This window comes from Nerophis lumbriciformis, linkage group LG11 (assembly GCF_033978685.3).
Source record: "Nerophis lumbriciformis linkage group LG11, RoL_Nlum_v2.1, whole genome shotgun sequence".
NCBI classification, from domain to species: Eukaryota; Metazoa; Chordata; class Actinopteri; order Syngnathiformes; family Syngnathidae; genus Nerophis; species Nerophis lumbriciformis.
In genome coordinates, this window is record NC_084558.2 from 46,927,275 (window position 1) to 46,950,035 (window position 22,761).

General features: G+C 40.4%; 1 protein-coding gene across 3 annotated transcripts in view; it reads left to right on the forward strand.

Annotated features, from left to right (window-relative positions):
* LOC133610313 (transmembrane protein 132D-like) overlaps positions 1 to 22,761 on the forward strand; it is a 55,925-nt gene continuing 33,164 nt past the window's right edge. The window contains exons 1-3 of one of the 3 annotated variants that reach the window (XM_061966482.2): positions 1 to 16; positions 12,757 to 12,825; positions 14,199 to 15,087. In XM_061966482.2, the coding sequence (XP_061822466.1) occupies positions 12,762 to 12,825; positions 14,199 to 15,087 (953 nt within the window). In that variant the 5' untranslated portion in view covers positions 1 to 16; positions 12,757 to 12,761. Of the gene's footprint in view, positions 17 to 2,710; positions 2,831 to 12,595; positions 12,826 to 14,198; positions 15,088 to 22,761 lie in introns of those variants that run through there. The other 2 variants (XM_061966483.2, XM_061966484.2) reach the window with 2 other exon arrangements.

Below are 22,761 nucleotides of genomic sequence, written 5' to 3' on the forward strand. Positions count from 1 at the left end.
ACCAAGGAGAGTGGAGGTATTTATGTTGTGTTTTGCAGTAATAACAATATATACATTCTACTTGACGTGTACTTTGTGTGTTTTTATGTTGTCTTGGCAGTATTTACAATATTGACATTCTACTTGAGTTGTACTTTGTGTTTTTCTCTTCTGTGTGCGACTTTGTGACCATCCGTCATCATGTCTTTTTTTGGATGTTTGTCAAAGTCCTGAGAGGTGAAGCAAATATCCTTGAACTGATTGTAAACAAACACACACTAACACACACACACAGTTACACACGTACACAAACACAGCGTATGAGAACAACTCCCATGTTGTTATGATAGATGAATGGTTCTCAAACCTCAGAAAACAAATACCACCATAATGACCAACATTAAAATGCAGTGGTGTAGTAGAACTAAGTATTCATTAAGTACCACCATAATGACCAACATTAAAATACAGTAGTGTAGTAGGCCTAAGTATTCATTAAGTACCACCATAATGATCAACATTAAATACAGTAGTGTAGTATACCTAAGTATTCATTAAGTACCACCATAATGACATTAAATACAGTAGTGTAGTAGACCTAAGTATTCATTAAGTACCACCATAATGACCAACATTAAAATACAGTAGTGTAGTAGGCCTAAGTATTCATTAAGTACCACCATAATGATCAACATTAAAATACAGTAGCGTAGTAGGCCCAAGTATTCATTAAGTACCGTAGCATAGTAGACCTGTGAATGTGAAGTAATACATATTTTATATTAATGTGTGAAGTAATACATATTTTATATTAATATGTGAAGTAAAAAATATATTATTTTGTGAAGTAATAAATATTTCAAATTAATATGTGAAGTAATACATATTTTATTTTTAATATGTGAAGTAATAAATATATTATATTAATATGTAAAGTTATACATATATTATATTAATATGTGAAGTAATACATATTTTACATTAATATATGAAGTAATATATATATTAAAATGTAAAATAATACATATTTTGCATTATAATGGGAACTAATAGATATGTTATATTAATATGTGAAGTAATAAATATTTTATATTAATATTTAAACCAATAAATATGTTATATTAATATGTGAAGTAATGCATATTTTATATTAATATGTGAAGTAATAAATATTGTATATTAACATGCAAAGTAATACATATGTTATATTAATATGTGAAATATAAAATATTATATATTAATATGTGAAGTAACAAATATTTTATATTAATATGTGATGTAATAAATATTGTTTATTAATATGTGAAATAATACATATTTTATATTGATATGTAAACTAATACATATTTTATATTAATATGTAAAGTAATACATGATTTATCACTACTGGTTAGTAATGACATTACTAGTTTATACCACTTACTAGTAGTTACCATAACTAGTTCATCATCACAATTTAGTATTTACCGTCCCTTGTTTATCAAAGCTAGTTAGTAGTTAATCATCAGTTTGTCATCACTGGTGAGTAGTCACTATCACTGGTTTGTCACCACTGGTTTGTAGTTACCATTACTGCTTTATTACCCCTAGTTAGAGATTACCATTACTAGATTATCATCACTAGTTGGTAATTAACGACACAAGCTAATCATCACAGTTAGTAGTTACCTTTAGTAGTTTGTCATCAGTAGTTAAGTTACCATCATTAATTTATCGCCAATAGAATATAATGATAATTTCGCCACAACTAGTGTGTGTGTGACAATCGTGGGTACTTTAACTTAACTTTTTTTTTACTAGAATATCATTGCTGGTTAGTAATAACCATCACAAGTTTATCACCACTAGTTAAGGAATTACCTTTACTAGTTTGTCATCACTAATTAAGTTACTATCACTACTTTAAGTAAAAGCACTACTTTACAATCACTAGTTATTATTAGTATATCATATCTAGTTAGTAGTTAATATTACTAATGTATCACAACTTAGTATTACTCGTTACCATTACTAGTTTATCATCACTAGTTAGTGGTTACTATTACTACATTGTCATCACTAGTTCTAACCATCACTACTTTATTATCACTAATTAGAAATGGCCGTCCTTAGTTAGTTGTTACACAAGTTTTACCACCAACTAGTAGTTATTACTATGAGTTCATCATGAGGTAGTAGTTACCATTAGTAGTTTATTATCGCCAGTTATTGATTGCTATCACTAGTTTTTCACCACTATTTTTTTTTTACTAGTACTAATTGATACTTTCTAGTTAGTAATTACCATCACTCGTTAATTTTACCATTACTAGTATATATATCATTATTTAGTAATCGGCATTATTAGTGTATCATCACTAGTTAGTAGTTAGTATTACAAGTTAGTTTATACATTACTCGTCCATCACAAGCTTTTACAACTCAATCAGAATCAAATTGTTTGTCCAAGTACGTTTAACCCGCAAGAACCTTGACTTGGTAAACTGTGCTGTCTTTGTTTAATGTAAACAATAAATATTAAATATGAACTAAACATGTGTACAAATACTTAAATAACTAATATGTGCAGGGCTAATAAATAATAGTTTAGCCAGTGGTAGTTAGAGCACAAACAAAATAAGCAAGTATTTTCAAATAGTCTTGTAAAAAACCAGGCCCCTTGAATGCAACAGTCAGAATGCGACTTGCACACAAGATAAAGAGTCACTGCTGTCTTCACTACATGTTGGTAATAAGCAGACTTTTATCAAGGAAACTTTTATCAAGGAGACTATTTTTTACTCAGCTGAAAACTGAGGTTGACAAACAATTGGGAATCTGCTGCCAACTGTGGAATCAATACAACAACAGGGTAAGCTAGAATTAGCATTAGCATTAGCATTATCGTGAGTGTGCGTTTGCTGTTATTTCTAATTTGCTCAAATATGATAATGACGTTGAGCAGGAATATAAAACTAATTTTGTTTCATAAACCATCTTTAAAGGTCAGGTGGACCACACCACTACATAATTACCATCATAACATAATTACCAAGAAATAAGTTGCTTTTGTTGAAGTAGGCTACCTACATCTTCATGTTTAACTTCAGATGTCTTAAGACAAATGTTTTCACGGACACAAAAACACCCGTGAAAGTCAAAGGTAACATAATAATAATAGTATATTAATATAGTAAAGACTATATCCATCCATCCAGTTTCTACGGCTTGTCCCTTTCGGGATCGCGGGGGTATCTTCATAGACATCTTATAAGAAGACGCAGCATTGGCTGCTGTGACGCGAGAAATTCGGCCGCCATCTTGAAGTGGTGATGAGGAGCCGGCGAGCAGCCTAAACTGACAGTTGACAGGTAGAAAACAAAGATGCCAGGGCTGGTGTTCAGCGTTATCCTGCTCAAATGAGCGGACTGTTGAAAATAGTAATCGGGGGATTACTTTTCACAAGTAAGATTTAACATTAACGTACTATTGGTTGTATTTTGTGAAAAGAATATTACCACAGAGTTGAGAAGGAGCAAAGATCTTCAATAGTACTGAAATCGGAGCTGCGAGCAAACAAGAGTATGACCATAATAGAATTGCTTGTCAATGAAATTAATTAAATTTAAAAATGTCATACTTGAATAACATAAAGTTGAAATAAATGATGAAGATAAAGATTGTAAAAGCCAACAGGGGTAAAAGTTAGGGCCACAGTCCAGATTGTGTAGAGGGGAGATTAGAGGGGGTAATATATGTTAGCTAATTAGACAATCAGAGGGACAGTGGCTATACAGTATTATACAAGTCTAAATTTAGTCTAGCTTTCCAACCCAATTTTTATGTAGGATTTGCGCATGTATATATATAACCTAATCATATTGTTTCTTGAACTTAAAAATAGCTGACCATTTTTTTCCCCCTTCTCTGGGATTATATTCCCAGTTTTGATCTCGGACGTCTGGTCACTTATAGCCAGTGTTGGGACTAAAGCACGTTATTTTTTATGTAGTATCGGCTATAAACAGACGACCTGAGTGTGTTTTATTGGAGCGCTGCGGTGTCGTCCTTCTGTGTCACAAGGAAAAGAAAAGGCGTGCTTTGTGTGGGTGGGGGCCGGGTGGGGGCTCCCAGATCGTAGTTGAGTGGCGCAGGGCCTATGGACTTCGGGGCTAACAACCTTCACTTTACCCGGAAGTGGGTTTTTACAGCTGAGGGTGAATGACGAGGCCGGCGGTTTGTTGCAACTTTGTGACTTTATTGGACGCAGCCATCCACCAAGCTAGAGCACCTGCACGCACTCACTGTTGCCGCTCGCTCACCTCACATGCTGTCATATCTTAAAGGGCCACACACACACACACATACGCTACTCTCATAACAACTAACAAGACATCATGACGAAGCCAGAAGTCGAGTTTCTTAACATGGCGACATTCTCAATACTTTTCTTTTGTCGAGCACAAAGAAAATAACATTTTAGTTAAATGTAAGTTGTGTCTTGGATCAAAGATCCTATCTACTTAAAGTTAAAGTTAAAGTGCCATTATGTTGCAGCTATTTAAAATAGTTTTGTCAATTTGTTCTGGCCTGAAATAAATTGGCCTTTTGAAACATACCTTTTTCTTTGTGTGTTGTATGTAGACCACATTGCTTTCTGAGTTCAGTGATGCAAATGCATGTCAAGTTGATCAACAGATTGTATTATTCTCCAGTGCTATAACAGTACTGAAATGAAGGCTAAAAGGGGATTAATGGAAGCCTTAAAAAAAAAAAGAAGAAAACAAGAAGTAACTAAATAGTTACTTTTCACAGTAACGCATTACTTTTTGGCGTAAGTAACTGAGTTAGTAACTGAGTTACTTTTGAAATAAAGTAACTAGTAACTGTAACTAGTTACTGGTTTTCAGTAACTAACCCGACACTGCTTATAGCGTATAAGAATATTCTATTACTGTTAAGCAAACAATTAATAATAAAACACGCCAAAACATGTGTCCTTTATCATAGCTACAATTATGACAAAAAACACGTGAAAATCAGTGGTATTCAGTGAGGTAAGATTAATTAAATACGCTGACAATTCATTGCTCCTGCCAAATGAATTGCACTGAGTGGAGCGGATCACCACTCTAAGATGACGGCCCCGCGTCTCGTCAGCGCCAGTAGGCAGTAGCTCTCGATGCTGCGTCTACTTATAAGATGTCTATGGGTATATTAATATAGTAAATATTGTTCCTCTTTTTCTCCTGTCATTACATCACCTCTGCTCTAACTAATACAGTGCGCCCCACGTGGAGGCTTTAGGAATAGCAGGGTATACGTTTGATAGCCTTGACCAGCGGTCCCCGAACTATGGCCCGCCAGCATCCAAAATCCGGCCTACGGGAAGTCCCAAGTTAAAAAAAAAATGTATGTATATATATTTTTAATTCCATCCATCCATCCATCCATCTTCTTCCGCTTATCCGAGGTCGGGTCGCGGGGGCAGCAGCCTAAGCAGGGAAGCCCAGACTTCCCTCTCCCCAGCCACTTCGTCCAGCTCTTCCTGTGGGACCCCGAGGCGTTCCCAGGCCAGCCGGGAGACATAGTCTTCCCAACGTGTCCTGGGTCTTCCCCGCGGCCTCCTACCGGTCGGACGTGCCCTAAACACCTCCCTAGGGAGGCGTTCGGGTGGCATCCTGACCAGATGCCCGAACCACCTCATCTGGCTCCTCTCGATGTGGAGGAGCAGCGGCTTTACTTTGAGCTCCTCCCGGATGGCAGAGCTTCTCACCCTATCTCTAAGGGAGAGCCCCGCCACCTGGCGGAGGAAACTCATTTCGGCCGCTTGTACCCGTGATCCTGTCCTTTCGGTCATAACCCAAAGCTCATGACCATAGGTGAGGATGGGAACGTAGATCGACCGGTAAATTGAGAGCTTTGCCTTCCGGCTCAGCTCCTTCTTCACCACAACGGATCGATACAGCGTCCGCATTACTGAAGACGCCGCACCGATCCGCCTGTCGATCTCACGATCCACTCTTCCCTCACTCGTGAACAAGACTCCGAGGTACTTGAACTCCTCCACGTGGGGCAAGATCTCCTCCCCAACCCGGAGATGGCACTCCACCCTTTTCCGGGCAAGAACCATGGACTCGGACTTGGAGGTGCTGATTCTCATCCCAGTCGCTTCACACTCGGCTGCGAACCGATCCAGCGAGAGCTGAAGATCCTGGCCAGATGAAGCCATCAGGACCACATCATCTGCAAAAAGCAGAGACCTAATCCTGCAGCCACCAAACCAGATCCTCTCAACGCCTTGACTGCGCCTAGAAATTCTGTCCATAAAAGTTATGAACAGAATCGGTGACAAAGGGCAGCCTTGGCGGAGTCCAACCCTCACTGGAAACGTGTCCGACTTACTACCGGCAATGCGGACCAAGCTCTGGCACTGAGCATACAGGGAGCGGACTGCCACAATCAGACAGTCCGATACCCCATACTCCCTGAGCACTCCCCACAGGACTTCCCGAGGGACACGGTCGAATGCCTTCTCCAAGTCCACAAAACACATGTAGACTGGTTGGGCAAACTCCCATGCACTCTCAAGGACCCTGCCGAGAGTATAGAGCTGGTCCACAGTTCCACGACCAGGACGAAAACCACACTGTTCCTCCTGAATCCGAGGTTCGACTATCCGGCGTAGCCTCCTCTCCAGTACACCTGAATAGACCTTACCGGGAAGGCTGAGGAGTGTGATCCCACGATAGTTAGAACACACCCTCCAGGTCCCCTTCTTAAAGAGAGGAACCACCACCCCGGTCTGCCAATCCAGTGGTACCGCCCCCGATGTCCACGCGATGCTGCAGAGTCTTGTCAACCAAGACAGCCCCACAGCATCCAGAGCCTTAAGGAACTCCGGGCGGATCTCATCCACCCCCGGGGCCTTGCCACCGAGGAGCTTTTTAACTACCTCAGCAACCTCAGCCCCAGAAATAGGAGAGCCCACCACAGACTCCCCAGGCACTGCTTCCTCATAGGAAGACGAGTTGGTGGGATTGAGGAGGTCTTCGAAGTATTCCCTCCACCGATCCACAACATCCGCAGTCGAGGTCAGCAGAACACCATCCTCGCCATACACGGTGTTGATAGTGCACTGCTTCCCCTTCCTGAGGCGGCGGATGGTGGTCCAGAATTGCTTCGAAGCCGTCCGGAAGTCGTTTTCCATGGCCTCACCGAACTCCTCCCATGTCCGAGTTTTTGCCTCTGCGACCGCTGAAGCCGCACACCGCTTGGCCTGTCGGTACTTGTCCACTGCCTCAGGAGTCCTATGAGCCAAAAGAACCCGATAGGACTCCTTCTTCAGCTTGACGGCATCCCTCACCGCCGGTGTCCACCAACGGGTTCTAGGATTACCGCCACAACAAGCACCAACTACCTTGCGGCCACAGCTCCAATCAGCCGCCTCAACAATAGAGGCGCGGAACATGGTCCATTCGGACTCAATGTCCAGCACCTCCCTCGTGACATGTTCAAAGTTCTTCCGGAGGTGGGAATTGAAACTCTCTCTGACAGGAGACTGTTGATTTGATTTGATTTGATTCCCAGCAAACCCTCACAATGCGTTTGGGCCTGCCAGGTCTGTCCGGCATCCTCCCCCACCATCGCAGCCAACTCACCACCAGGTGGTGATCGGTAGAAAGCTCCGCCCCTCTCTTCACCCGAGTGTCCAAAACATGAGGCCGCAAATCCGATGACACAACTACAAAGTCGATCATGGAACTGCGGCCTAGGGTGTCCTGGTGCCAAGTGCACATATGGACACCCTTATGTTTGAACATGGTGTTCGTTATGGACAATCTGTGACGGGCACAAAAGTCCAATAACAAAACACCGCTCGGGTTCAGATCCGGGCAGCCATTCTTCCCAATCACGCCTCTCCAGGTTTCACTGTCGCTGCCAACATGAGCATTGAAGTCCCCCAGTAGAACGAGGGAATCACCCGGGGGAGCACTCTCAAGTACTCCCTCGAGTGAATCCAAAAAGGGTGGGTACTCTGAGCTGCGGTTTGGCGCGTAAGCGCAAACCACAGTCAGGACCCGTTCCCCCACCCGAAGGCGGAGGGAAGCTACCCTCTCGTCCACCGGGTTGAACTCCAACGTACAGGCTCTGAGCCGGGGGGAAACAAGAATTGCCACCCCAGCCCGTCGCCTCTCACTGCCGGCAACGCCAGAGTGGAAGAGAGTCCAGCCCCTCTCGAGAGAACTGGTTCCAGAGCCCTTGCTGTGCGTCGAAGTGAGTCCGACTATATCTAGCCGGAACTTCTCCACCTCGCGCACTAGCTCAGGCTCCTTCCCCCCCAGCGAGGTGACGTTCCACGTCCCAAGAGCTAGCTTCTGTAGCCGAGGATCGGACCGCCAAGTGCCCTGCCTTCGGCTTCCGCCCAGCTCACATCGCACCCGACCTCTATGACCCCTGCTATGGGTGGTGAGCCCATTGGAGGGGGGACCCACGTTGCCTCTTCGGGCTGTGCCCGGCCGGGCCCCATGGGGACAGGCCCGGCCACCAGGCGCTCGCCATCGTGCCCCACTTCCGGGCCTGGCTCCAGGGGGGGGGCCCCGGTGACCCGCGTCCGGGCGAGGGAAATCTGGGTTCCTTGTCAGTGTTATTCATAGAGATCTTCGAGCTGCTCTTTGTCTGATCCCTCACCTAGGACCAGTTTGCCTTGGGAGACCCTACCAGGGGGCATAGAAGCCCCCGGACAACATAGCTCCTAGGATCATTGGGACACGCAAACTCCTCTACCACGTTAAGGTGGCAGCTCAGAGAGGAGATATTTTTAATTTGTAATTATTAATTTAAAAAATCTGTCCTTTCTAATCCATTTGGTCCCGCTAGTTACTCTCAATGGGCCGCATTCTACTGCAAGATGCTGCAGATCGTGCCCTGGGGAGGGAGCGCATATTTCACGACCATGTTTTGCCCGAAGTGACGAATATTTATTTGAATGCTTCGGGGCTACGTCAGCAGTCCCACTTTCTTAAACTTACGTTTTGACATTATTTATTTCCCCCGCTGGATAATACGAATTTCTGTTTGTGTTTTCTCCGTGTGTCTGATGTTCGCCTTTTTTTACATGGGGAATTAAGGGCGTTTATCTATACAAATTATGGAATTAAGGGTGTTTACATATGCATGTTGGGGAAATGAGGGCGTGTTTACATGCAAATTATGATAGACACGCACTAACCATTTGGCATTCAGCAACTTAAGAACAGCAGGTGGGAACAATTTGGGCGTTTAAGAACACGTCATGAATTTGAATGGACGCCTCTTAGGAAATCACTTAGGAAGGAAGATAAGAGGAAAAGTTAGGAACTTATTGCTGAATGGGGCCCAGTGTCTCCTAGCCGCTCAGGCAAATAATTTTGTCTAAAAATGCATTTTCCTATCAATAACGTGACATCATCGGCAAAGTCAATTAGTGCGCGAGGAATATATATATATATATATATATATATATATATATATATATATATATATATATATATATATATATATACATACATATATATATATATATATACATACATACATATATATATATATATATATATATATATATATATATATATATATATATATATATATATATATATATATATATATATATATATATACAGGTAAAAGCCAGTAAATTAGAATATTTTGAAAAACTTGATTTATTTCAGTAATTGCATTCAAAAGTTGTAACTTGTACATTATATTTATTCATTGCACACAGACTGATGCATTCAAATGTTTATTTCATTTAATTTTGATGATTTGAAGTGGCAACAAATGAAAATCCAAAATTCCGTGTGTCACAAAATTAGAATATTACTTAAGGCTAATACAAAAAAGGGATTTTTAGAAATGTTGGCCAACTGAAAAGTATGAAAATGAAAAATATGAGCATGTACAATACTCAATACTTGGTTGGAGCTCCTTTTGCCTCAATTACTGCGTTAATGCGGCGTGGCATGGAGTCGATGAGTTTCTGGCACTGCTCAGGTGTTATGAGAGCCCAGGTTGCTCTGATAGTGGCCTTCAACTCTTCTGCGTTTTTGGGTCTAGCATTCTGCATCTTCCTTTTCACAATACCCCACAGATTTTCTATGGGGCTAAGGTCAGGGGAGTTGGCGGGCCAATTTAGAACAGAAATACCATGGTCCGTAAACCAGGCACGGGTAGATTTTGCGCTGTGTGCAGGCGCCAAGTCCTGTTGGAACTTGAAATCTCCATCTCCATAGAGCAGGTCAGCAGCAGGAAGCATGAAGTGCTCTAAAACTTGCTGGTAGACGGCTGCGTTGACCCTGGATCTCAGGAAACAGAGTGGACCGACACCAGCAGATGACATGGCACCCCAAACCATCACTGATGGTGGAAACTTTACACTAGACTTCAGGCAACGTGGATCCTGTGCCTCTCCTGTCTTCCTCCAGACTCTGGGACCTCGATTTCCAAAGGAAATGCAAAATTTGCATGGTTGGGTGATGGTTTGGGGTGCCATGTCATCTGCTGGTGTCGGTCCACTCTGTTTCCTGAGATCCAGGGTCAACGCAGCCGTCTACCAGCAAGTTTTAGAGCACTTCATGCTTCCTGCTGCTGACCTGCTCTATGGAGATGGAGATTTCAAGTTCCAACAGGACTTGGCGCCTGCACACAGCGCAAAATCTACCCGTGCCTGGTTTACGGACCATGGTATTTCTGTTCTAAATTGGCCCGCCAACTCCCCTGACCTTAGCCCCATAGAAAATCTGTGGGGTATTGTGAAAAGGAAGATGCAGAATGCCAGACCCAAAAACGCAGAAGAGTTGAAGGCCACTATCAGAGCAACCTGGGCTCTCATAACACCTGAGCAGTGCCAGAAACTCATCGACTCCATGCCACGCCGCATTAACGCAGTAATTGAGGCAAAAGGAGCTCCAACCAAGTATTGAGTATTGTACATGCTCATATTTTTCATTTTCATACTTTTCAGTTGGCCAACATTTCTAAAAATCCCTTTTTTGTATTAGCCTTAAGTAATATTCTAATTTTGTGACACACGGAATTTTGGATTTTCATTTGTTGCCACTTCAAATCATCAAAATTAAATGAAATAAACATTTGAATGCATCAGTCTGTGTGCAATGAATAAATATAATGTACAAGTTACACCTTTTGAATGCAATTACTGAAATAAATCAAGTTTTTCAAAATATTCTAATTTACTGGCTTTTACCTGTATATGTACAGCCTGGCCCCTGGCCAAATTGTTTTAATCCAATGCGGCCCCCGAGTCAAAAAGTTTGGGGGACCCCTGCCCTTGACGAATGGAATGGAGAATTATGATGAATGAATTATGATGAGACAATTACGATGAATGATTTATGATGAGTGAATTATGATGATTGAATTATCCATCCATCCATTTTCTAGAGATTTGAATCCCTGTGTAGCTAATATGATACGTACAACTCTTGACAGGCCATTTCATAATGTGCCACATTGTAGTGCACCTGCATGCACGCCCATCATCATCATCATCATCATCATCCCTTCACTGTCACATGGACTGCAAGGCTGACATCTGGCAACACAATAAACGATGACGCGCTAACAACGATGATGTGAGTTTGGTTATGTACATTTGAGCACACGTTTAAATACAATATGTGTACAATATACACACAAAGCAAACCAGGAGACCTTTTTGGTACACATATTAATATGCGTACAGTACAGGTGGTACTGCAGAATGTACTGCAAATGTATCGTACACATATTAATATGCATACAGTACAGTTGGTACTGCAGAATGTACTGCAAATGTATAGTACACATATTAATATGCATACAGGGGGTCCTGCAGAATGTACTGCAAATGTATAGTACACATATTAATATGCATACAGGTGGTCCTGCAGAATGTACTGTAAATGTATAGTACACATATTAATATGCATACAGGTGGTCCTGCAGAATGTACTGTAAATGTATAGTACACATATTAATATGCATATAGGTGGTCCTGCAAAATGTACTGTAAATGTATAGTACACATATTAATATGCATACAGGTGGTTTTGTATATTGTACTGTTAAATGTATAGTACACATATTAATATGTATACAGGTGGTCCTGCAGAATGTACTGTAAATGAGGACAACTTGACTAAAAAGCATATTAGAAGGATGTAATCAAATGAAGATGATGAATATATTATCCAAAAGTAAAGTAATATTATTAAAAATTCAAGTCATGATTTACGATATTATTAAATATTAAAAAGTCATGATTTGACATCATCAATGAGTCATGTTCATCAGTTGTCACATCCCTCATCCTTCTGACCTGCTCCGCTTCTCATCTCCCGCTGCACAGGACATGTGGACCACGTGCTGATCACTAATCTCACACACGCTCACTGACTCCGCCACCGTCGTCCTCGCTGCTGCTGTCCTGTCTGCTGCTGTCCTGTCTGCTGTCCTGTCTGCTGTCCTGTCTGCTGCTGTCTTCTCTGCTGCTGTCCTGCTGTCCTGTCTGCTGCTGTCTTCTCTGCTGCTGTCCTGCTGTCCTGTCTGCTGCTGTCCTCTCTGCTACTGTTCTGTCTGCTGATGTCCTGTCTGCTGCTGTCCTTCCTGTCTGCTGTCCCGTGGAGTCACACTTCTTGTCCCAGCAAGAAGAAAAGTCCTCACCTGCAACGAGGAAACCTTTTTTGAAGACTTTTTTTTACAATGAGAGCAAACTTGCAGACTGCATTTCCTTGACATCATTTTCCACATCTGCAGGCAAGATGCTGAAGGTTGCGTGGTGTGTGGCGTGTGTGGTGGCGACAGCTGCCGTGCTGATAACACAGGGTGAGTGTTCATGTTTTACTGTTTGCACCATCAATAGGACACTTTGCATCAAGTCTATTTTACAGCAACAGTCTTTGTTGTGCATTGGGAAAATAGCAACATGTCGTGCTGATGATGATGATATTTGTAAAATGCACATGCCTAAAACATGGCTAAAAAAAACTACTTCAAACATTACATATGACTTTTTACGAGATCATTTGTGAGTATTATTGTTGCACATCCTGGTTGTATTGCAGCGTTAATCACGTTCATTTTTAAATAAAAAGGGATCTTTTTTTAATAGAACGTTGCAAACGTTTTTGCAAAAAATTGTTTTATTTGTGTTACTTTTTTACTTAATTTCACTAAAGTGCATAATCACAGAAGTAAAGGGGATCCTAAAACATGAACAAAAAGACAAGCAACAATAAAGAGGAGGTGTTACTGTATGAAAGGTAAATGTTTACTAACATAAACCATTCAGCAGATACCAAAGAAGAAAAGGAACATACCAAATACAGATAAATGATTATACTCCTAATTGTGTATATATATATATATATATATATATATATATATATATATATATATATATATATATATATATATATATATATATATATATATATATATATATATATATATATATATATATCAGTGACGTGCGGTGAGGTTGATGGCTGGTGAGGCACTGACTTCATCACAGTCAGATTTACAAACATATGAACCCTAAAGAGTATCTTATTCACCATTTGATTGGCAGCAGTTAACGGGTTATGTTTAAAAGCTCATACCAGCATTCTTTCCTGCTTGGCACTCAGCATCAAGGGTTGGAATTGGGGGTTATTAAATCACCAAAAATTATTCCCGGGCGCGGCGCTATATATATATATATAATGTGCCCTGGGTTCAAGGTCTTTTCTGTGTGGAGTTTGTTTGTGCTCCCCGTGACATTGTGGGTTCTCTCCTCGTACTCCGGCTTCCTCCCGCCTCCAAAGACATGCACCTGGTGATAGGCCGCTCCCACTTCCAAAGACATGCACCTGATAGGTTGATTGTCAACACTAAATGGTCCCGAGTGTGTGAATGTTGTCTATCTGTGTTGGCCCTGTCATGAGGTGGACACTTGTCCAGGGTCTACCCCAACTTCCTTGTCCAGGGTGTACTCCGGTAGAAAATGGATGGATGGAAAACAATGATTTATTTGTTATTACTTTAATAATATAATAATAATAATAATCATCATCATTATTATTATTATGCTTCTGAGATTATTTTCCACTCATGTTATTTGCTACTTGCTTCACAGGATTATGCTTTTCAAACCACAGCCCATAGGGGGCGCCACTACATGGGCTAACTAATACTGTTTCTCTGTCTTCCTCCCCCAGATGTTGAAAGCCAACATGTTTCTGAAGATCCACAGCCCTCAGTTCCACTTCCTGTTTACCCCACAGTCACTTTCCAGGTGCTCAACGTGGACCACGTGCTTCTGAGGAAGGACTCTCCCAGTTCTCAGGGCAACTCCAGCCTGAAGGCTCACATTCAGACGTTCCTCATCACCGATTCAGGTCCCGGTCTTCTCCAACCAACTGTCAACGCCTTATTTGGTCCACTGACCGTGGACGCCCCCATCGCACCAAACCTGCTCCACAGCGGGCGCAAGATCCTGCCCGTCATTGTGGGCCGCCAGGTGCGCGCCTCGTCACCAACTGCTAGGATCCTCTTCCACATGCCTGCGGAAGCTGAGGTCAAGGTGACGTCTGATGAAGACCAGATGAGAACGGGGAAGGACAGAGCTCACTGTGTGACGGTGTACGCCTTTTGGGGCACCAGGGAAGTCCGCGGGTCATGCCTGGTGTCTCCCGGTGGATTCTGTGTGGCGCAGCTAAACCCAGAACCCGCATGGTTCAGCCCGTCCAATCCAGCCGGCAGCTCCAGCAAAGAGACCGGAAGAAGCAACCCTGAAAAAGGGGTCCAGGGGAATCTTGTGGAGGTCTACTTCCAGAGTCGAAGGGACCGCACGGGACAGTGCGTGCCTCAAGACAGCCTGCAACGGGCTGGGAGAGGCGGGGTTCACGATGGGACGGGGACCCCCATGAGGAGAATCGGAAGCGTGACCCTGCTCCAAAGTCCACCTGGCCACCCGGCCTTTTTCCGTCTAAGACTAGGGGGTGCTGTGGTCATCCAGACCTCCTCCAAGCCCCTGAAGACCAACAATACGGCAACGTTTAACATCTTCCTGGCCGGCACCTCCGCCTTGGAGACGTTCACGCTCAGGTATGTCAGGATTTCATCAAAGTGAAGTTTCACAGATAAACATTTTCATTGCTTGTCCAAGATCACTCGTCAGAAGTCGAGTCAGCACTTGGAGCACTTTGTCTTTGTTGACTCCTTAACTTGGACAATCAAATTGCCATTTTCCAAGTTAAAAAATTTTCTAGGAATTCCAAGAATTCACGGTTTTCCGTAGCCCTATTTTTACCTCTTTCTGGAAAGTTTTCCCAGTTCACATTTTTCAACCAATTCCAACCATTCCACCATCAAATCATTCCTCTTAGTTGGGACAACAAAAGTTAGGTGTTTTTTCGTACATATTCCCGGTTTTCCCGAAATTCCAGGAATTCCCAAATAGGTCCACCTTTTTCGAACAATTCCAAAAATTGCAACTCATTTATATCATTTAGGACAATTGTGCTAGTAGCAATATTTTCAAAAATGTCTGGTTTTCCCGAAATTCCCAAATTTCCAGGAAATTCCCATTCAAATGTATGGAAATATTCATAGTTATACAATGCCTTCAATTCTCAAAATGTTGCGCCCTTTTTTACCCGATCCTGACCTTTCAACCTTCCACTCACACACACTACTTTTTCGAGATCTTGAAGGCATAACATATTTTTCCTTTCCCAAAATTCACGGTGTTCCCGGAATTTCCAGGAATTTCTCCCCATTGACAATGAACGAGCATTATACAATGTACTTCATATCCCACATTTCTCATCCGATTTGAACTGTTCCACTATCCACACACTCCACTCAACTTGGACAATCAAACTACCATTTTCCAAGTTAATAAAATTCCAGGAATTCCAAGAATTCCCGGTTTTCCATAGCCCTTTTTTTTTTACCTCTTTCCGGAAAGTTTTCACAGTCCACATTTTTCAACCAATTCCAACCATCCCACAATCAAATCATTCCTCTTAGTTGGGACAACAAAAGTTAGGGTTTTTTCGTACATATTCCCGGTTTTCCTGAAATTCCAGTAATTCACAAATAGGTCAACATTTTTCAACCAATTCCAAAAATTCTAACTCATTTATATCATTTAGGAAAATTGTGCTAGTATCAATATTTTCAAAAATGTCTGGTTTTCCCCGAAATTCACAAATTTCCAAGAAATTCCCTTATCAAATGTATGGACATATTCATAGTTATACAATGCCCTAAATTCTCAAACTTTTGCGCTACATTTTACCCGATTCTGACCTTTCAACCATCCACACACACACACTATTCTTCCGAGATCTTGAAGGCATAACATGTTTTTCCTTTCCCAAAAATTCACGGTTTTCCCGGAATTTCTAGGAATTTCTCCCCATTGACAATGAATGAGCATTATACAATCTACTTCATATCCCACATTTCTCATCCGATTTGAACCGTTCCACTATCCACACACTCCACTCAACTTGGACAATCAAATTGCCATTTTCCAAGTTAAAATAAATTCCAGGAATTCCAAGAATTCACGGTTTTCCATAGCCCTATCTTTACCTCTTTCTGGAAAGTTTTCACAGTCCACATTTTTCAACCAATTCCAACCATCCCACCATCAAATCATTCCTCTTAGTTGGGACAACAAAAGTTAGGTGTTTTTTCGTACATATTCCCGGTTTTCCCGAAATTCCAGGAATTCCCAAATAGGTCAAAAGTTTTCAAACAATTCCAAAAATTGCAACTCATTTATATCATTTAGGACAATTGTGCTAGTATCATTATTTTCAAAAATGTCTGGTTTTCCCGAAATTCACAAATTTCCAGGAAATTCCCATATCAAATGTATGGACGTATTCATAGTTATACAATGCCCTAAATTCTCAAACTTTTGCGCTACATTTTATCCGATTCTGACCTTTCAACCATCCACACACACACACTACTCTTCCGAGATCTTGAAGGCATAACATGTTTTTCCTTTCCCCAAAATTCACGGTTTTCCCAGAATTTCCAGGAATTTCTCCCCATTGACAATGAATGAGCATTATACAATCTACTTCATATCCCACATTTCTCATCCGATTTGAACCGTTCTACTATCCACACACTCCACTCAACTTGGACAATCAAACTACCATTTTCCAAGTTAAGAAAATTCCAGGAATTCCAATAATTCCCGGTTTTCCATAGCCCTTTCTTTTTACCTCTTTCCGGAAAGTTTTCACAGTCCACATTTTTCAACTATTCCACCATCAAAACATTCCTCTTAGTTGGGACAGCAACATTTTTTTCCCCGTACATTTTCCCGGTTTTCCTGAAATTCTAGGGATTCCCAAATAGGTCAACATTTTTCAACCAATTCCAAAAATTGCAACTCATTTATATCATTTAGGACAATTGTGCTGGTATCAATATTTTCAAAAATGTCTGGTTTTCCCGAAAATCCCAAATTTCCAGGAAATTCCCATTCAATGATCCTCCACATGGAGAGGAGCTAGATGAGGTGGTTCGGGCCACCCGAACGCCTCCCTAGGGAGGTGTTTAGGGTACGTCCGACCGGTAAAAGGCCACGGGGAAGACCCAGGACACGTTGGGATGTCTATGTCTCCCGGCTGGCCTGGGAACGCCTCGGGATCCCCCGGGAAGAGCTGGACGAAGTGGCTGGGGAGAGGAAAGTCTGGGCTTCCCTGCTTAGGCTGCTGCCCCCGCGACCCAACCTCGTATAAGCCGAAGAAGATGGATGGATGGATGGATGGCAATTAATTTGAGAATATTTTTTTTGACACCCTTGTTAAGTTTATGCTTGCGAGTACGAGAGGATGATTTGGTCGGATATTACGGGGTTCACTGTGACGTTCACTATGCCATCTGGTGTATCAAAATAACAATTAGGGTTCAGGCACTCTGAGGTTTCCCATGCAGTAGAATGTTTTTTATTAGAATACTAACTACTCTTCTGACTGAGCTGTGTCTCTAAATGTATCATCTAATCCGTCGATTTAGTGATATCATGCTGCGCGCCCACTGGACATAATCTGCAGGAAAATGGAGAGCCATGCGAAGGTACACGTATTAATCCACGTGTGCCAGTCTCATGCATCTTCAGTAGGAGCACAACTGACCCGATGACGCTCGGTTCTTACATGAAAGCAGGTTGACCCCTCCACCCCCGGGGTTTGCATTCACCTGAAATCACCCTCCAAATCCGAGCGTAGGGTCCAAGTACTTGTGAGTACTCGCATGAGGACTACAGTCCTGCTCCTATTGTAAATCAGAGCCAAGGCTCACGTTGACCGAGGAGCTTGTCTTCCAGGAGACGTCCCTGCTCTACTTGGCGTCTATGGACCCGAGATTGAGTCCATTCCAGCAGGGGGACAGGCAGGATAATCTGCAGCTGTGATTGAAAATGAATCAAGAGGTTATTTACCCTTAAAGGTTGGGACCATTTCAGCCCACTGTGAGGATTAAGCCGACACATCTGTGTGCGTGTTGCAGTATATGGGCGATACAGCTGAAAACTGTGTCACGATATCAGTGTTTACACCAGTCAATATTGATAATTATTGATTATTTTATCACCTGTAGGAAGTAAGGAGCAGGATGATAATACATTTTTATTTGAAATATAACTGCCTGTGATTATAATCCCTCAGATGTCAAGGCAGAAAGGAAATGTCAACACAATCATGGAAAACACTCCAACAATGTCAACAAAATGTTAAAATCACATTGAAGACTCAACAATAATCTCTTAAAATGAAGGAATATGGAAGAAATACTTCATAAAGTATAAGAAAATAGTGCAAAGTGGTTAAATGTCAGGAAGTTACAGCAGTCCGGCTAAGGTGTTGTGGTATTAGCGCTCTTGCCTTGCATCACGTACAGACACAGACCACATTGGTCTGACTTTGAAAACATCCAAAAACTGTCCAGGTGACTTTTACTCTCGGATCCACAATTTCTTCATTTGGATTTTCTCTTCTCACTCCCTGCAAAGAATCAAGCAAACATGATAGTTGATACTGTCGCCTGATTGGCTGTTAGCGTGATCACTTCCTGCGTTGCTCGGTTACCAGAGAGCGAGTCATGCAACCAACCTTGCTTCCATACCTCATAGAGCAGGGGTCGGCAACCCGCGGCTCTAGAGCCGCATGCGGCTCTTTAGCGCCGCCCTGGTGGCTCTCTGGAGCTTTTTCAGAAATGAATGAAAAATGGAAAAAGATGAGGGGAAAACAATACATTTTTTTGTTTTAATATGGTTTCTTTAGGAGGACAAACATGACACAAACCTCCCTAATTGTTATAAAGCACACTGTTTATATTAAACATCCTTCACTGATTCGAGTATTTGGCGAGCGCCGTTTTGTCCTACTAATTTTGGCGGTCCTTGAACTCACCTTAGTTTGTTTACATGTATAACTTTCTAAGACGTGTTTTATGCCACTTCTTTTTCTGTTTCATTTTGTCCACCAAACTTTTAAGTTTGTGCATGTGTTTTAACGAACACATTTTTTATTGATATTGATGACGCTCTTGTTATCCCCAAGCCCTACTATAGAGTAATATTACATTGCTATTTGTGCTTTTTAATGCTTACTTGCCTGTTTGCAATATAGTGTATATGTGTGACTGTCCAAACATTCACACATATGAGATTCTACACCAAAATATAACGTATTTATTATTATCGTTATTATAATGTAAATATGAATGGAATTGAATTATTATTGTTGTTATTATTGTTATTATCATTATTATTATTATTATTATTATTATTATTGTATGTGTCCAAGCATTCACACATATGAGATTCTACACCAAAATAACATCTATTTATTATCATCATTGTTATTGGTATTCTTATTATTATCATTATTATTATTATTATTATCATTATCATTATTATAATCATTATCATTATCATTATCATTGTCATTATTATTATTATTATTATTATTATTATTGCTTGACTGTCCAAGCATTCACATATGAGATTCTACACCCATCCATCCATCCATTTTCTTCCGCTTGTCCCTTTCGGGGTCGCGGGGGGTCGCTGGAGTCTATCTCAGCTGCATTCGGCCAACACAGCACAGACAACAAAAACATCTATTTCTTCTTCTTCTTCTCATTATTATTATTATTATTGTTATTTTTGTTGTTAATTCACACATGTAAGATTCTACACCAAAATATAATCTAATTATTTGTATTATTATTTTATTATTATCATTGTTATTATTACTATTGCTTGACTGTCCAAGCATTCGCACGTGTAATATTCTTCACCGAAAATAATCTAGTTATCATTATTATCATTATTATCATTATTATTATTATTATTGTGCGACTGTCCAAGCATTCACACAAATAAAATTCTACACCAAAAATCATGTATTTATTATTTTTATTATTATTATTGTGTTACTGTCCAAACATTCACACAAATAAGATTCTACACCATAAATTCATCTATTTATTATTATTTTTATTTTTATTATTATTATTATTATTATTTATTATTATTATTATTATTATTATTATTATTATTGTATGACTGTCCAAACATTCACACAAATAAGATTCTACACCATAAATTCAGCTATTTATTATTATTATTTTTTATTTTTTTATTATTATTGTGTGACTGTCCAAACATTGACACAAATAAAATTCTACACCATACATTCATCTATTTATTATTATTATTATTATTACTATTATTATTATTATTTTTTTTTTAAATTATAATTATTGTGTGACTGTCCAAACATTCATAATGTATTTATTATTATTCCGACGCAAAAGTTTGGTACGCTCCACAGCCCACAGTTCTCATCCAATCAGAACCGTTCCTGTATCAAAACATTCGGCTTGACCGGGAATCGTTCGCTCCCCAACAACATTTTGAAAAAATTTCCTGGATTACCCAGAATTCCCAGTTTTCCGGGACATCTTTCCCATTGGGGACAAGCGGTAGAAAATGGATGGATGGAAAATGAATGGGCCATTATTATTAGAGCGTGCACAATTCCCACATTTCTCACCCGACTGGAACCCTTCCACCATCCACACACTCCACTCACCTTGGACAATCAAACTACCATTTTCAAAAAAATTCCAAAAATTTTCCAAAGCCCTATTTTCACCTCTTCCTGGGAAGTTGCCACAGTCCACATTTTTCAACGGTTTTCGACCTTCAAAACATTCCTCTTGGTTGGGACAACAAATGCTCCTATTTCTTTTCGTACGAATTCCCAGTTTTCCTGAAATTCCAGGAACTCCAAAATACCCATTCTCGATTCAAACTGTTAATACATTTTTCAACCGATTCCAAAAATTCTAACATCAACCCATTCATATCCTTAAATGTGTCAAACTCAAGGCCCGCGTGCCAGATATGGCCCGCCACATCATTTTATATGGCCCGACACCACCTGGAAATAATATGCATCAATAAAGTACGTACTAAATGTATTCTCAACACCTAGTGTGTGTGTGACTAGCAATGGGACTTTAACTTTCCATTTTCAAAAAAAAAAAATACATTTATTGCATGCAATTGCATATATTTTGATTCAATGATATCTAATAATGTAACAAATACTATATTATTATACATTAAACATGTTTTTTCTTAAAATAAAAAATAAATACTCAAATATCTGCTTGATTAATGTATGAATCTGTAATAATTATGTTGGTAAGGTTAAAAATGTATTATTAGCTACATTTGTATGAATTTAGGTTGGAAAGTAGTTATCTCTGATAATAATGAACCATTAGTTTCATGTTTCCTAATAATGTAACAAATATATTGTCATATATTAAACTTTTATTTGTAAACATGAAAATAAATACCTGATTGACTTATTATAAATCAAGTTCACCATTAAATTACACATTGTAAAAATGGTTATAGATTTTACGGTAAAAGAAAAAATGGCTGGTCAGTGGCCAGGATTTTATCATAAAAAACAAACAAACAGTGGTACCTTTTTTTTCGATTTAAAGTAATACACCGCAAAAACAGCCATCATAGAGTTCATGATTAACACTATTTGCTCTGTCGCCAGAATTTACCGTAGAAAAACACGGTTGCCTTTTTCCATTTACAGCAATATCCTGTAAAGACAAAAAAAACCGATCAAATCCAAGGTACAATTCTGCTGACTCAGCTGCCAGTCTACAGATTTATTTTTTTACAGATTACGTAAAAAATATATATTGTCGTGCAATAATATTATGAGTAGGGCTGCAACTAACAACTAATTTGATAATCGATTAATCTGTCGATTATTACTTCGATTAATAATCGGATAAAAGAGACGAACTACATTCCTATCCTTTCCAGTATTTTATTGGAAAAAAACAGCACACTGGCACCATACTTATTTTGATTATTGTTTCTCAGCTGTTTGTTAATGTTGCAGTTTATAAATAAAGGTTTATAAAAAAAAATTAAAAAAAATACAAATTGCCTCTGCGCATGCGCATAGCATAGATCCAACGAATCGATGACTAAATTAACCGCCAACTATTTTTACAATCGATTTTAATCGATTTAATCGATTAGTTGTTGCAGCCCTAATTATGAGGTGAATATTATTATTTGTTACAAGTGGCCCTCTGAGGGCAGCCATAACTGCGATGTGCATACTTGCCAACCATGAGACCTCCGATTTCGGGGGGGGGGGGGGGGGGGTCGGGGGGGGGGGGGGGGGGTCGGGGTGG